General features: G+C 38.9%; 1 protein-coding gene across 2 annotated transcripts; it reads left to right on the top strand.

Annotated features, from left to right (window-relative positions):
• Window positions 1-424: 424 nt before the first annotated feature.
• Window positions 425-16,937, top strand: LOC139468408 (polycystin-2-like). Of its 2 annotated transcripts, XM_071250362.1 has the most exons (15): window positions 425-872; window positions 4,163-4,276; window positions 4,688-4,815; window positions 5,354-5,628; window positions 7,605-7,829; window positions 8,065-8,227; window positions 8,633-8,869; window positions 9,267-9,448; window positions 10,212-10,431; window positions 10,660-10,793; window positions 10,956-11,073; window positions 11,327-11,662; window positions 12,349-12,537; window positions 13,566-13,583; window positions 15,208-16,937. In XM_071250362.1, the coding sequence occupies exons 1-14, from the start codon at window positions 662-664 to the stop codon at window positions 13,578-13,580; spliced, it is 2,547 nt and encodes an 848-aa protein (XP_071106463.1). In that variant the 5' UTR covers window positions 425-661; the 3' UTR covers window positions 13,581-13,583; window positions 15,208-16,937. The 2 variants fall into 2 exon arrangements, with proteins under 2 accessions (XP_071106463.1, XP_071106462.1); XM_071250361.1 differs by lacking the exon at window positions 13,566-13,583.
• Window positions 16,938-17,147: the final 210 nt, after the last annotated feature.

Here is a 17,147-nt window from a genome sequence, read left to right as displayed (position 1 = left end):
TTTTCATGTATTTTTGAAGAAAAACATCTAAAATATGATGTCAGATTTCAGATTTTTTCCCCCGTATTTTAACATAGAATCTAGGTGTGTTTGTGTGTTGTCGAAAAATTTATTTTGAAACCGGTTTGTGTGGAACTAAACTGTCCGAGGAGTGGTAGTACGTACGGCACTGTATTCTTAAACCGGTTCGAAATCTTCCAACTACGCATTAAGTTCTTCATTGTATTGCAAGCTTTTGCGACAGAAACGTTCATTGTTCCTGTTTTATAACATCGTATGTGTTTCTGAGCCTATTGCTACCTGAGTAGGCCCAGTCTATCTGGTTTTAGCTGGATGGGAAATGAAATCAATCGAACGTTTCAGGACGAGCACTGTAGAGCTCTTGTCCAATCAACGCGTTGTTGTCGTATGACGTCATGCAATTTCCGCCATGTTGCTGAGAAAGTTGTGAGCCTAAAACTTTTATCGATCTGTCAAACAGCATCGGTAGCTGATATTCGCGCATCTTCTCAGTCTCCACCTTGCAGGCGCGTCGACCACAAGCTTCTGAGTGGTACTCGCTAAATTTGGGACATATCGTCCCCCCTTGTCAAACTCCGTCCATATAGAATCTGTTCACCTTTTGTGAAACTTTACGTGCTTCTAAATTCGTGATAGTGTGATGTCAAGGAATCGGCCGTCGAGCAGCCAGTCCCGCACGGCGTGGGGCGATGAGGGCATGGAGGGGTATGGGCCAGATATTCGGGATGACCCCGACCTCCCTGATCAAGTTTACATGGACCAGGACCGCCGAGGAAATGTGCCCGCCGTCAGGACCAAGAGCACGCCCCAGAACACTGGGTGCATGGGAACCTTCGTCCGTGGTCTAAGATGTAAGTAAATCTATCTGTCAAAACATGGTACTCTGATTTTGTTAGAGACAGTTGGTATTAATGATTTCATGAACTTTGATATGACATTCTTCTGTCTTTACCAAATTTGAAAAATATCTCTAGGACATTTTGGACGACAATCTGACTGAAATGTTTTGAAGGAGTTGACATGTGTGACAACAAATTTACAATAAATATTTTTGCCTGCAATCATATTTGTTCAGACCTGTCATAGCATTTTAACTCCAAAACTGCAAACAAATTGTTTTGCTGGTTAAGTGAGGAAGAACATTTCATGCGAAATAAGGCTCTATGTATTATTAATCTTCCTTAATCTTATATGCTTATCATGCTTATGGGCATGTTTGTTGCATGTATCTGATGAATTTAAGGTTTCAGTAAATAAAATATTATTTTATCATAATCACGAATAACATGGGTTCAGATTGTCCTTTCAAGATGTCTGGTTCCTGGTGTTTCTTTCGGATATGTTCGTCATGTTCATCTCTGACTGCTATTCCCAGGGAATTAATATTTGATGCCTGGGACCGGTTCTACAACTTCATAATGTAACCCAATCCTGTTGTTGTGATGGTACCATGGACACGATATTGATTATCTATGCGAAAACTCTTTCCAGAGCATAAACAGCTTTTGTTAAATTCTGCTTGCAATGGATGTTATTGATTGGCTATATTGGTTCTCATGTAGTCTTGTTGATCCATTGCTATACCAGCTTTGAAAGAAGCTTAGGTACATTGTCATGGCTGTTTGAAGAATATGTCATAACAAAATCAATTTTGGTGCCATGACAACTTGTAGCAGGATTGACTTTGTCTCCATAATGCAAAGACGAAACTGAGGCGCTTGAGGGTACAGCTGTAATGATTGTAAATGAATATGATGAAGGGTTAATGTTTCTTTTGTTATTGTATACACAATATACTGGTTCCCATAAACAATGATGAATAGAAAACTTGGTGTATATCATGGTCCATGGTAATAAATGGATTAGTTATAATTTTATTTAGCAGTCTTCAGAATGCAACATTTTCCTAGATTTACTTTTATCAAACAATGCATAGGAACATGAATACCATTGTTAAAAAAAATATATGCAGACATACGTGTATTAATAGTTTTTCAAACTAAGTACCCTTTGCAGGCAAATTGGGCAAAAAATCATTATACTGTGCAAACATGATTTTTTAAAAATTCTTATTTTCTGAAACTTGGATTGTTTTAACATAGCATACAGCATATTGTGTGCAGTGACGTAAATCTAAGTAAAAAAGGATATATACGCTTACCATGCATGGCTGATGGAATGTGCAGGTTACCAAAAACACGGTTAACATGGGTAACAAATTCTTTGTATAATGGAATGGTCATTTAAGATTGAATGGCACAGTAAAATTAGTTCTCAGCATGCTCAGTGCCTGAAGCAGTGAAGAGCACACAAAACCAGTGTGATGCTGCTTATTAATTATGATCATATGAAGTAAGTGTAATTGTACTTTTTGAACCTCTGTTCTTGACATTTGCATGGGATATGATGACCATTTGAAGGCATGTAACCATGGTAACATGTGTAATGCACAGTATGTAAAATCAAAAGGAACCTGGGGACTCAGAAGTTGAAATGTGTGTTACCATGATTACCTCTGGTATCTAAATTACAGGTTCTAACTTTTTATATGGCACTTGATGTTCATAGGATAATCCCTGTTAGGCATTATAAACAGCGTTAGAAATTGGCACTGGTCCCTACCCTTGGGACTCAGAAGTTGAAATGTGTGTTTCCATGATTACCTCTGGTATCTAAATTACAGGTACTAACTTTATATATGGCACTCGATGTTCATAGGATAATGCCTGTTAGGCATTATAAACAGCATAAGAAATTGGCACTGGTCCCTACATCCTTGCCAAACGGCCCAATAGTTCAGGTATCATAAGGACCAGTAGAAATTTGCCCTTTTAGGGTTTGGCTGTATGTCATCATCATAAGGACTAGTGGACTAAAACTGTTAGTTTCTATCACTGTAAAGTATTCTGGATTTCATTCTTTGATGATGTTCACTGGGAACAACTTGTGAACACTGACTTACGATATAAAATAAGGCTTCACCAGAGCTCCAGATAAGCTGTGTATATGCGTAATTATGCACAATATATCACCATTCCCAAATAAGCATGATAATGTTGCTTGTATACAAATATGCAGGAAATTGAAAAACAAACAAAATAAATAGTAAAACGATACTGCATAATTAATTTTACAATGCAACCTTTCAGCTTGCGTACATGCATGTGTTTACAGATATTTATGTACTGGTCCAATGCAGGCCTCACATATATACGTAAACTCTACTGGAGAGAATATTGCAGGACCCGTGAAGAACCAGGGTAGACTGGTTTTCGGCAACCTATGCTTGCTGTAAAGGCAACTAATGGGATCGGGTGGTCAGGCTTGCTGACTTTTGTATTCCAATTCAGCGTTAGAAATAAGCACTAGTCCTTTCGTCCTTGCCAAACTGCCCAATAGTTAATGTATCATAAGGACGAGTAGACATGGTAGAAATTGGCCAATTTTATTTTTTTTCTATATTTTATCATTATAAGGACTAGTGGATTAAGAATGTTAGTTTCTGTTGCTGCAATTATGTATGCCAATCACTGGATTATCTGGTCCAGGCTCAATTATTTACAGACTGCCATCATATACATGATATAGCTGGAATATTGCTGAGTACAGTGTTAAACAACAAATAAACCAACAAAGGATATTGCAAAGAAGTGCTGTCTCTCTTATCTGGCTGTTGTGAGCTTATGCCATATGTGACACTTGGGACATAACAATGACAGGTGCAAATTAGAAGTCACCTGAAACAGTGTTTTAATTTAAGTAGAATTATTTTTGATAAAGGGTCACTCATGCCCAATAGACCATGATATATGAAATATATTGAACACACAAAGAAGGCTATCAATAATGAAAGTGAAAGATAACATGGGAATAAATGCTCAGTGGTTCCAAAAGTTATCTTGAACCCTGTAGTTCAATCTTTAATGCTACTCGTCATTAGTGAAACAAATTGTCATTTTAGATATTAATAAAATAAAATGTTCATCAAACTATCAGTATCATAGTACAGCATGGCCAAGATCATATCTTGTCTAAGGTGTTTTGTTTAGTTTAGCACTGCTGATCTTGTGATTTATTTTCATGTATATTTAAATGTAGCACTTTGATGCTGTTGGTAAGACTTGGTGTTGCATTCTTCTAGCACTATGGGCCACAAGGCACACCGAGGAGACCAAGTCAAACAGGGAGCTGTATGTGAAGACCACCCTGAGAGAGTTGATCATCTACATCGTGTTCCTTGTCATCATCTGTGTCAGTAAGTAGCAGCTGTTGCACACTGTCACATGTAGTGCTGTCTAGCTTCCGGAAGGTCATCTTGACTGATGGTATGGTGTGGCAAATTACTGTCAGTGGGGTCTTTACATTATCAAACCCAATTTCTGGTAGGATTTTGTGAACTAAACAGAAAATGCTTGAGATTATTTGCCAAACTGATATGGTTTCAGAGTAAATGATCAAAAGCTTAATGCATGAGATATTCTTGTAGCATTGCTTTCATTCAACATGTTATTGTTATTTTTCAAGTGGTTTTAATCAAGTGTGTAAATTTTGGTTATTGAATGTACTTGATACAGTGTATAAGAGTTACAGGAATATGATATGCCTATTTTGTATTGTTGTGATAGAAATTGTAACCATGGTCACTGCAATTTGTTGCTTTTCCCAGTTACATTTGGCATGACAAGCACCACCATGTACTACTACACCAAGGTAATGAGCGATCTGTTCCTGGACACCCCTAACTCACTCGCAGGAACCTTCCGGGGAATCACCAGTGTTGATGACTTCTGGAGGGTAAGTACAAGTCTGGGATAGGGGTGTTGGGTACCGGTGATGTTTTAGTATTATACACCAGTGCCCATGGTTGTGCTTTAGGGCTGTGTATGGCAAACAATTTGTATTGCAATACATTAAATACAGGTATCTGTATTATGATACGCATTGCAATATATTGTGAGTGTTTAACTTTATGGTCCGAAATCTTTGTTTGTTTTGTGGTGTAATGTTTTCACTCTGTTATTGCCAAATGGATAAGAGGCGGCATTGTAGCCGAGTGGATAAAGTGTTCGCTCGTCATGCCGAAGTGTCAGGTGCGATTCCCGGCGTTGGTACAATAGGTGAAGCCCATTTCTGGTGTCCCCCGTCGTGATATTGCTGGAATATTGCTAAAAAGGTCTTAAAACCATACTCGCTCCCAAACGGATAAAGACATTATTCAAGGACTTATCTCTGAGTTAGACATACCTCACTGTACGCCCATTCTACTGAGTTAGTTTTATCTCTCTCACGGTAAAGTGTTTTGTTTTTGTAAGAAAGGCTTTTTCCTTAATAGTTCGCCAAGGGCCCCATGCTCCGTGGCCTCTACTGGGAAACCTGGTACAACAAGGAAGCCGTCCCAGAGCAACAGCTGGGTTATATATACTACGAAAATAAGTTACTAGGCATGCCCCGACTCCGACACCTGAAGGTCCACAGCAACTCCTGCATCGTCCACGACGACTTCACTGATGTTATCAAGGAATGCTATGACTCCTACTCCACCAGCATCGAGGACACCCACACCTTTGGGAACTATGATCCCAATAGTGAAATTGCCAACTACACTGCGTATGTATTTATACTTATCATTTCAGACAGGTGTAGGCCTTGGCCCACTTGCACAAAGTGGTCTTAGCCTATGTTAAAGTATGGGAGTTACGATCACCTTAGCGCTAAGATTGCTTTGAGCAAGTGGGCACTGGAACTTAAGTTGATGTTAGAACGTTAGTGAATATTTTGTTTGTGTCAACTGGGAATATGTTGGTGATTGTGACTATGATTATTTGTTGTTTTTTCACCACACTCGGAAAATATTCCAGTTATATAACAATGGCCTGTAAATGTTCAAGTCCGGGACAGATAATCAAGTGATTTTCCAGTAATCAAAATTTTTGGGGTATGTTTAAAGACTATCAATCAAGTCACCGTGCCACCTGATCCATTAAGTCGTAGGGCAAGCATAGGTTGATAGGGACTCGCGACTTATTTATTGTGACTTTGTGACTGTCTAGCCATGCTAATGTCAGAGTGTGAGTGTGAGACTGTCTGGGAATGTATGTGACTGCTTATAAATAACGAAAAACCTGGTTCACAATAACTCTAGCCAGATCAGCCTGGTTTTTACTGGAGCTAATACTTTACGGATGGAATGTGTGGTATTAATAATTCAGAGTGTGAGTGTGAGACTGTCTGGGAATGTATGTGACTGCTTATAAATAACGAAAAACCTGGTTCACAATAACTCTAGCCAGATCAGCCTGGTTTTTACTGGAGCTAATACTCTACGGATGGAATGTGTGGTATTAATAATTCAAAAGATCAAGCTACTTGTCCTATTGATCCAACTTTATATGGCAACACATAGAACTTCCATATGCCATAATGTGTTTCTAACCATGTTAAATTTGATCATTAACAATGCCCATTTTCTGTGGCATGTCTAGAGTTAATATACATGGTAGGGGTTAATATTGTCTGTTTCTGTCACATGTTGGACAATCAGCCACCATTGCTAATACTTCACGGGTTTGTATACATGCCCTATCTTCCTCCATCACATAAAGCAGCTGTGACTGGTTTAGTACCAATGTGTGTTTCTTCTTAATCTGCTGACAAATGTGTGAGGCCATTTATAACTCACAGAAGTCAAATAAGAACAACTCAGTGCATTGACTCTTTGCAAACCTTACCTTTACCTGACATTGAAGACTGTCGCCGTGGTTTAGTGGTGGTGCGTCTGCCCGGAGAGCGGAAGGTCCGAGGTTCAATCCCCGGACGTGCCATACAAAAAGACGTTAAAAGATGGTACTTGTTGTTACCCTGTCTGGCGCATTAAGGGGCCAAAAATAACGACTGGTTGGCTCGGAGTCAGTATACTGTGTCTGAGTGGGATATCCATGTTAAACCACATGGTCTCAGTGAGCTAGCTCTAGAAATTGGCATCAGTCCGGACTAGTACAAGCAGCCACACGTTGCTATATAAGTGGAATAATCTTGGACACAACGTTATACCCAATTTCACCTCACCTGACATTGAAACAGTATGTAGAGCCACAGGACCATGTAGCATATGAAGCCAAAGGCTTCGAGTTTGTTTCATCCACGTCTGCGAGTTTGTTATTATTATTAGTTACATGGTCCTGTGGTAGGGCAGATGATTGCAAGGCTATGGCACATATTGTCACATTTGTGTGACGTAATCTGACTGCTCACTTCAATTGTTGGTTAAAAATAGTGACTGTACCTCAAAACAGTCCTATGAATTCAAAGGTGATGGAAGGACTTAGTGTATGCAAAACTTGTAAAGTATTGACGATGATCAACCACATGTTACTAATTGTTTAAAGCATGTTTGACATTCTGATGTAAGATACATGTTCGACATTCTGTCAGGTGTGAGGACGATTTCACATATAATAAACAAGCTGTCGTCTCTTCTGATCTTAGACAACAATCCATCATCTGAAACATGGCACCACAGTCGCCATTGGGGGTTCTGTGTCTGTATTTATGATGTATGTTTTACTTTCTGTTCCTTGTTGTAGGTGGAAGTATAAAACGGAATCGGAACTAGAAGGTTCGTCACATTGGGGGTTGCTGACCACGTACTCCGGAGCAGGGTATGTTCAGGATCTCCGGGCCAGCATGAATGAGTCGCAGAAAATAATAGACGACTTGTTCAATTCGTTATGGATAACGCGTGGGACAAGAGCGGTGTTTATAGACTTCACGGTCTATAACGCAAATATCAACCTCTTCTGTGTTGTCAGGTATGTATATACATGTATGTTGTATGTAAGATATTTTCCTTTATCAATTATGATCATGATGATGTGAACATGATGAATATTTTATTTGTAACCATGGTAACCAGTTAGACTTATGGTCATCATGATTTTGAGGATTATTTGGCATAAATTAATTTCAAATTCCTTTTCACATCCTTCTACATCTGTGACTGTTTCTGTTGTATGACAGATGTAAATTTTGAGTTGTCTCCCTTAGACTTCTGGTCGAGTTCCCTGCCACGGGAGGCGCTATCCCATCGTGGACTTTCCGAACTGTGAAACTGATCCGTTATGTGACTGTTGGGGACTACTTCATCATGGCCTGCGAATGTATCTTCTGTCTCTTCATCCTGTACTACATCGTGGAGGAAGTGCTGGAGGTGAGGCTGTGTAGGGTTAAACCATACCTTCACTCATATTACAGCTCTCTATTTGATCAGAGGTGGTCGTTAAATAGTTTGATCATTACACAGAAGGCCCAGTTTTCATTCCCAATTTTGAAGCCAATTTCTGGGGTCAACCCAAGTACCTTGTGATATGCTGGAATTTTTGTAGAAGTGATTTAAAACCTTTCTCACTCTTTCTATTTGGTCATGTTTGTTGGCATTCCTTATCAAAGCTTTAATTACTCATTCCCTGCTAAGAGTCTTGGCAGCATAGGTCATGCTTTTTGGTTTGGTTGTGTTTGGATTGGCAACTTAAGCATGTTGAGTGCTCACTGTCTGTCACATTGCGCTGACACTGTCCCACACTGATCCCTAAACATTTCTTTTGTTTTCTTTCAGATCAAGAAACACAAACTGACCTACTTTAAGAGCGTCTGGAACATCCTCGACATCCTGGTCATCATGATATCACTAATCTGTGTGGCGTTTGACATATATCGGACAGTTGCGGTCGGGGATAAGTTAACATCACTGCTGGAAAATGACAAAGTGTACGCGGACTTCGAGAGACTGAGCTACTGGGAGACTCGCTTCAGCAATGCTATTGCTATAGCGGTCTTCTTGGCGTGGATCAAGGTAAGGCAGATTTTTGGGAGGCAAAGCTGGGACACAGGGGCTCTCAATATTGTGTTAGCTCTTGCAATAATAGGGTTGTTTTAGTAAAGTTTGGGTTCTTATTTAAGTGAAGTGTAGGGGTCTTCTTCTGTAAAGTTGGGGTCTTGAATCAGTATAGGCTCTTATTTTAGTAAAGTTGGGGCTTGTCTCATTAAAGTTGAGGTTTTCCTCAGCAAAGTTTGGGCTCTTGCCTCAGTAAAGTTGGGCTATGGTGGTGGTAATGTCATGTACTTGTGCAGTATTAAGGTTATGTATTACTTTATTACTGATTCTTAATCTTAACTTTAGTGAAAGATGAACTAACATGTTTTATGTCCCTATGAATCCCTTCTGACTGTCACAAACATTGTGTGTTCAGATCTTCAAGTACATCAGCTTCAACAAAACCATGACCCAGCTGTCTTCAACCCTGGGGCGCTGTGCTAAGGACTTGGCAGGCTTCGCTGTCATGTTCTTCATCATCTTCTTGGCTTTCACACAACTGGGTTATCTGCTCTTTGGAACCCAGGTCAAGGACTTCAGCAGTTTCCAGGACTCCTTGTAAGTCACCAGCTGGCCTTTAAAGCTGTAGTCTTACAACTTAAGCTTTAGCTAAAATAACATTTTACAGAGATTCTTGTATATGTTGAATGGTAACAGATTATTTCAAATATATATGCAGTGGTGCTTGTTTCATCCCCTCAACATAGTTGAGTCAACTGAGCTTGTGTGTCACGTTGATCTGGGTGACTTGTCAAGAAGTTATCTATAAACATTTCCTTATGTCTGTCATAGGCATGGGCAGACCTAGTAATCCTTTGCATTGCAATTTGTTGTGCAAAGTTGCTTCCTGAGCCATGCCTGGATTCCCAAGTTATGTGTTTGAATCCTAGATTTGCCCTGATTACGACCCTTGGTTGGCATCATACCAGAGTGGGTGCAGGTCTTCCTCCTGCTCCACTGGGGCTTTCGACCCGTGAAGATTCCGGGATAGAATAGGTCTTCAGCAACCCATGCATGCCGTAAAGGGTGACTATGCTTGTCGTAAAAGGCGACTAATGGGATCGGGTGGTGAGACTCGCTGACTTGGTTGATGCATGTCATCGATCCCAATTGCGTGGATCGATGCTCATGATATTAATCAATGGATTGTCTGGTCCAGACTCGATTATTTACAGACCGCCGTCATATAGCTGGAATATTGCTGAGTGGGCGTTAAACAACAAACCAACCAACCAACCACTGTAGCTTTCCTAACACATTGAGCTGACATGCTGTCAGACAACTGAAATATTGGTTCATTACAACTGACTGTGTGTTCCAGCTTCACACTGTTCCGTATCATCCTGGGAGACTTCGACTTCCACCAGCTGGAGGCTGCTAACCGAGTGCTGGGACCGATCTTCTTCATGCTGTTCGTGTTCTTTGTCTTCTTCGTGCTCATCAACATGTTCTTGGCTATCATCAATGACACCTACTCTGAGGTTAAGGGTGACATGGCCAACCAGAAGAATGAGTTCGAGATGACCGACTTCTTCAAGAAGGTTTGTGGAAGTGTTGACAATCACTGAAAGGGAATGAAGAAATTAAAATTTATCAAAATAATGATTTTTGTGTGATGGTCAGATTAATATATCAAGGCTTATATCAGAATAATATAGATAGTTATCCATAGACTTGAAAAAATAATTTGATAAATTTTGAATGCTGTTTTACCTGGTTGGTCAAAAGGGCTATTCCATGTACTTCCATTGTTGATTGTATTTTTCTAGGGAGCACAGAAGATGATGGACAAACTGAACTGGAAGAGAGACAAGATCGTGGACATCCAGAAAGCGCTGCAGTCAGCCGACATCAACGACGACAAGCGACTCGACTTCGATGAATGGAGACAGGACCTGAAGACGTGAGTGTTACTGACCATTATATAATGCAGTACCAACATGCTAAAGGCAAATTGGAAACATGAAGACATTACAGATGTTATTCTGTGTTTTTATGCGAAATGAATGAATCGTCATTGTTGTACCAGTGTTTATTAAGAGATCGTTTTCAAATCTGTTTCCAGACGTGGTTATGCTGATGGTGAAATCGAGGCTATGTTTGCCAAATACGACATCGACGGTGACCGTGTGCTTGATGAAGATGAACAACGCCGCATGCATGCTGACCTCACAGAACAAAAGGTGCTTTTGAGTCTTCACTACGAAAATGCTTTGAAGTAAAATTAGAAATGAAATTTGGTCATTGTTGTCAAGGCATGGCGCCTTGCTCATAATATCAATCACTGGATTGTCTAGGCCAGATTTGATTATTCACAAGCAGCCATCATATAACTGGAATATTGCTGAGTGCGGCGTCAAATAACAAATACACACAATTAGATCTACAATTGTCGTAACTTGTATATTATTTAGACATCTGACAATATATTTGTAGAATGCTCTCAACAAAGAATATGACGAACTGGAGGAGAAGGTCCATCGCCCAGGCACTGCACGCCGCTCCAGCAGCCGAAACAGCTTCAACGAAGACAGTGGAGAAGACAGCGATGACGAGGACAGTGGAACTAAATCATCCCGAACTGGCAGAACATCAAGCGGGGTTTCATACGAAGAGTTTACAGTCCTATCTCGGAGGGTAGACAGAATGGAACACTCTATTGGGAGCATTGTATCAAAGATAGATGCTGTGCTGGTTAAACTAGAGGCCATGGAGAAAGCCAAGTTAAAGAGAAGGGAAACAATGGGAAAAATTTTAGATAGCATCACAGAGGTAAGTGTGACTATACAACAACCTTGCAATCTCCACCTCCAAACGTGTCATTCTTGTTCACAGTGCTTCAGATTGCTAGGCTCGGAGCATTGACTCTTCCAAAATTTACTTGACCCATCATTTATGTTAATGTTTATCTATTTCACAGGTAATTGGTCACTTGACCAATACTTTTTCTTATCAACTGAAGAACTGTCTTCTGATTCATCACTTAGACATCCCTCAGTTTCTTTTCGACCAGGGCGGTGGGGTAGCCTAGTGGTTAAAGCATTTGATCGTCACGCCAAAGACCCGGGTTCGATTCCGCACATGGTTACAATATGTGAAGCCCATTTCTGGTGCCCCACCCCACCCCCATGATATTGCTGGAATATTGCTAAAAGCGGCGTAAAACCATACACACTCACTCTTTTCAACCACTTAGTGACGAGTGAGAGAGTTAAATTTAACTGTCTTAGGAGCCAAGTGGAATTTTGCCACATCTGTTTGCTCATTAAAATAACCAATCTGCTTATTGTCCAATTTTATATATTTAATTGATAAAATAATGGTGGAAGTCTTTCTCGTTCTTATGTCAGTTTTTCAGTTTTTTTAACTGATATTATAACTGGTTCCACAGGTTGTACCTATTGCCTTGTATGCCTGATAAGTATGATTTACAATAAAAGTTGGGATCTCCATTTCAGTCTGATGGAACAAGTGATGAAATGAAAAGGGAGCAGATGGAACGTTTAGTCCGCGAGGAGCTGGAGAGATGGGACTCTGAGACCTCTATGGGGGCAGGGAGTGCACGAGGCGCATCACCCAGCGGAACTAGCGGTAGCAGTGGCAGAGGAGGAATGAGAGCTCGTTCTCGTCCCGGGTCAGGACAGAATGTAAGTGTCCCTGCCTCGTAGATATACCCCTGTTGAAGTCTTCACCTTTCAATACTGCAGCAGTAGATGAAGTGGTAGAGAACTTTTTGCTTTTTGTGAAATGTCTTGTGACTTTTCGTCCATGGATTCCAAGTTTCTTTATGATGACTAGAGCAATGCATCTGCTTGACTTATGTAATCGACGTAGTTGCTGTATTGATATACATGTGTGGGTTTAGTTTTGCTGCGTAGAATTTGATTTAGTCTTTGTTATGGATTAGTTGCTTTATAGATGAATGAGGTACCAATGTCATAATATCAGATCTTAGTGCATGCTACTGCTAAACAAAGATATGAGGACATCCCATCAGAACAACCTTTCATCCGACCACTCAGATTTTGGTATCAGGTCGGGTAAAGTGACAGTCAGAAAGTGTTTTTTTGTCATGCAACATCGAAACACAGGGTATTGCAAATGACAGTTTCGAGCTGTACGACTGATTCCATCAAAATCATTGTCTATCTCCCACTTCAATAGGATAAAGACTTTCCATAGCCCTTGGGAAATACTGCCATACAATCTTGGCCATCTATTGCACATTCAAGAATTGTTTTTCGTTCAGTTTTCAAATTTTGAATCCAGAACTTTGTCAAAATATTTTTTAATAGTCTGTAATAGAAGTCGCCAGTTTGAAACTAGAGACGTAAAGCTGGAGAAAGCTGCTTTCTGTTTGGCTCTAATCGACTTCTTGTCCGTCCTTCCATTGGTCGGTCAAAGTTCGTGAAAGGTCATTCAGACATGACTTGTAATGGGATGTCCTCAGATCTTTGTGTAGCGGTAGCGAGCTCTAAGATCGGATTTTAATGCGATTGTATGATCACTCTCTTGAATAATCAAGAGTGCTCTTAATTCATATATATATATACATTAGCATAGATTTGTTTGCCCTCTTATAGGTGAATGGTTAATGTCTAAAGAAACAGGTAGATTTGTACTCATGATTTTCAATATTGATTTCTGACAATTGTTTTTCTTTCCCTCCTGACAGTCCTCAGAGGTGTAATAGGTAATTTGAGTTTTGTGTCTCTGTAGTGCTAGTCTGTATTTATTTGTGCACACCACAAGCAGGTGTCCACTGTGCTTTCTCATTGTTGTAACTCCCTCAGCGTCTTCATGCCATGCTTACCAAGACAAACTATTTTAGATGTTTGCTTAGTTTCTGTACAATGTCTCCTTGATCAGTTGATGCGACTTAAAAGAAGTACAGAGAAAAATGATAGGTCAATGTTCAAAAGAAGAAGTTTAGTTTCAAGATATTAAGATTTCGGTATAAAAAAATTGTTCTCATTTCCCAACACCATGCACTAATAATTAACATGATAACTTGTAATAGTTCTTAATTCTATTTCATTTTGATGGAAAGTAGAATAATTATTATGACTTCGGCTCTCTCTAATTGGAGAGTATTTTGTACTGAGTTTCCGCCTAGTCATGGTTATCATATAAAATGGAAATACCCAGGATCAGTCATGAAGTGCAGGGGCGGTCGGGTAACCTAGTGGTTAAAGCGTTCGCACGCCATACCGAAGACCCGGGTTCGATTCCTGACATGGGTACAATGTGTGAAGCCCATTTCTGGTGTCCCCCACCGTGATATTGCTGGAATATTGCTAAAAGCCAATTGCGTTAAGCCATACTCACTCACTCACTCACTCACTCACTCACTCACTCATGAAGTGCACTTGACACCTGCTTTTCTCTGTAGTTCACATTGATATTCTGCATGCTTTGATGTGTCACTGAGTCAATGGATGTCAGTTTGGAATTAAGCTGTCTGATCTTGAAAGGAAAGATCTTTTTAGCATTTTGTTTATACCTGCTGGTATACTGCATGAAGCAAGTAAACTTTAGTCATGATATCGCATGCTTTCTGTTCTTTAAAATGTCTTTACTTTCGTTACCCAAAGGAACTAGAAAGAAAGATTTCAGATGTGTATCTAAAGTGTTGTTTCATATGCAAATGTATTGAGTGTGTTGCAGTCATTTGATTATCAGTTATTTCATTTTCATGTAGTCATTTGTTTATCAGTTGAATAATTTTGAGCATTTTAATGATTAACCTACCCTGTGAACCTATGAGGCAATAACTCATAGTATTATGCATGTTTTTTTAGTTTTAAGTTGTGTTTTCATGTTAGTGCATTGAAATAACAAATTATTTTTGAAAATGTCAATATCTCTTGTAATTGGTAATTACCGAAAACAACATAATTCCAAGATATATGCTTTCATTATTATTATCTTTATAATTCCCTGTGAAGATCCATACAGATTAATTGGTCTTCATCAACCAATGTTTGTCATAAGACGCGAATAACGGGACTGAATGGTCAGACTCGTTGACTTCGTTGATGCATGTTATTGTATCTCAAATGTGTGGATCGATGCTCATTATGTCAGTCACTGATTTTCTGGTCCAGACTCGATTATTACAGACTGCTGTCATATAGCTGGAATATTGCTGAGTCTGGCATTAAATAAGAACAAACAAAGAAAGAAATGTTACTTTATTCCAGGTATTTCATAGATCATAGTTGATTTTTGGCTTAAAGATAGACCTTTTTGGATTTCCTGGTTATTTGTTACCCACTTGATGGTGACTGTTGTCTGATGTGGTCTGTTTTTTGCAGAATGATGCTGAAGACATCGCCACCTCATCCGTCTAACTTGGCGGACTGACACGATATTTACATCCTCTCGTCACCATTCCGACGCACTTGCAGCAGATGATACAATTATTTGTCCCCACCTATTTGTGTCGTTTGTCTTTATGTCAGCTGTAACACCTTCTTTTAACCTTTTTTATTATCCGAATTTAGTTGTGGCAAATATATTTTCATCAGGGTAACATTCAAATATTTGAGACCATAATTTCAGAATTTATCCACAACGTAAAGCTGCCAACTGCTGATGTATATCTCGATTTTTAAATCAAAGAGTATTGACTTGTTTTAACTGTGATGTTCTGTTGAAATCCATCCATTTATAAAAATCCCATAGCAGCAATGTGCCATATTTATTGATATGTAGCTCACTATATTAATTTATCACTTTGTTTTCAAAATGTATTTTTTGTGTATTATAATGCTGCATTTTTTGTATGGGACCAATTTAACAATTCAACATCATTTACAACTGGTATTTTATATCAAAACCAAATCTTCATCCATTTGCAACAAGGGATGAGTTAATTGGGTGATTGAATTATTCTACAATGAAGAAAGTGTATATGTCTTGAATCAGTGCTTATGCTGGATGCATAACATTTGCATGAATTTACATGTAATTATACCAAAATTGTTATGGCTTTTTGCTTAATTGAAGTACTTAATCATGTGCAATAGGATTAAGGTGGTTTCATTCTGCTGTACATTTCCTATGCTAATCTTGCTGTTGGTGAAACACCTGCTGAAATTGATGTTAATATTTCAGTTTTACATTTCCTAGTCATTTCTCAAAAGTTGAAATGAACAATTTGTAAAGAAGAGAGTTTCTGAAATAGTTCTTGGAAATCAAATGGTTTACTCTCACATTGCTGTTGATGTTTGTAAATTGTATTTATGTAGAATATTGCCGAAAGTATTGTATTCCGTCCAAACATTTATGAAAGCATATTTCTTAATAATCATGAGTGATAATGGTTCTGTTCATATTAATGTTATAGAAGATGACAAATGATAAATATTGAAATTGTTTTGCCAAACATGACAGAAGTGTGAATCTCAAATAATGTTGATAAGGGTCATCGAACACAGTTGTCAGGCAACGTCTCATATGGCCATTGTCTTCATTCAAAATATCAGATTATTATTTTATGAGACTGTTTAACAAAAATGTAAGTTGAAAAAAGAATATATGTAAATATATTTTGTTTATGCTGTGAAGAGGGTTGAGGCCAGACCCAGATAGATCTGTATTGATATAATATGGTTATAGTGTTCGAACCCTTATTACAAAATGTCCCACCATTTAGATTTTATTTATGTATATTTTGTTACCTCTAGAATGATATTTCATGATTATGTTATTTGCAGGTGTTTACAATTTTCTATTAAAATCTACTGCTGTTTTGGGTGACAACAAACTTCGACCAAGTTTTGGTCTTTGTGCTGTAGTGAGAAATGTTTACAATCGCTCCGTCCAAGTAAGCTAGTAGTTCAGTCTTTACATAACTCGATTGCAGGGAGAAATATGGTCCAAGAACCACAAGCTTTGTTGGAAATGCCTGTCATCGGTATGTTGAAAAGGCTTGATGAGATATGAAAAGACTGAATGCCTCTCTGTTAATTCTGCTGAAACTCAGTATTGTATTGTGATACAAGATGTATTTATTTGTTGAGAATAAAGAGTGTCATCATTATCTTGTCTTATGGCTTTTGTTAGCTCACATGGCCTGTCGTCCCAAATCGTCTATTGTCGGTACTGTCCATTAATGTTTTACGTTTTTGACAATGGCTAGGTGGATTCAAATGAAATTCTGTGTGTACGTTTATTACTATAAGGGGCATAAATTTGTTCATTGCAGCAAAGTTAGAATTTAAATGTGGTTGCCTAGGTGCCATTTTTTATT

Source organism: Haliotis cracherodii, unplaced genomic scaffold (genome assembly GCF_022045235.1).
Source record: "Haliotis cracherodii isolate W230 unplaced genomic scaffold, xgHalCrac1.p SCAF_2, whole genome shotgun sequence".
Lineage (NCBI taxonomy): Eukaryota > Metazoa > Mollusca > Gastropoda > Lepetellida > Haliotidae > Haliotis > Haliotis cracherodii.
This window is presented reverse-complemented; position numbering and strand designations above follow the sequence as displayed.

What these genes read in the sequence shown, in the direction of transcription:
- LOC139468408 (XM_071250361.1), top strand. Translation starts at nt 662, where the DNA reads ATGTCAAGGAATCGGCCGTCGAGCAGCCAGTCCCGCACGGCGTGGGGC. An exon ending in CTTCGTCCGTGGTCTAAGAT is followed by an intron (nt 873 to 4,162) that starts GTAAGTAAATCT and finishes GCATTCTTCTAG; the next exon opens with CACTATGGGCCACAAGGCAC. An exon ending in TGACCGACTTCTTCAAGAAG is followed by an intron (nt 10,432 to 10,659) that starts GTTTGTGGAAGT and finishes GTATTTTTCTAG; the next exon opens with GGAGCACAGAAGATGATGGA.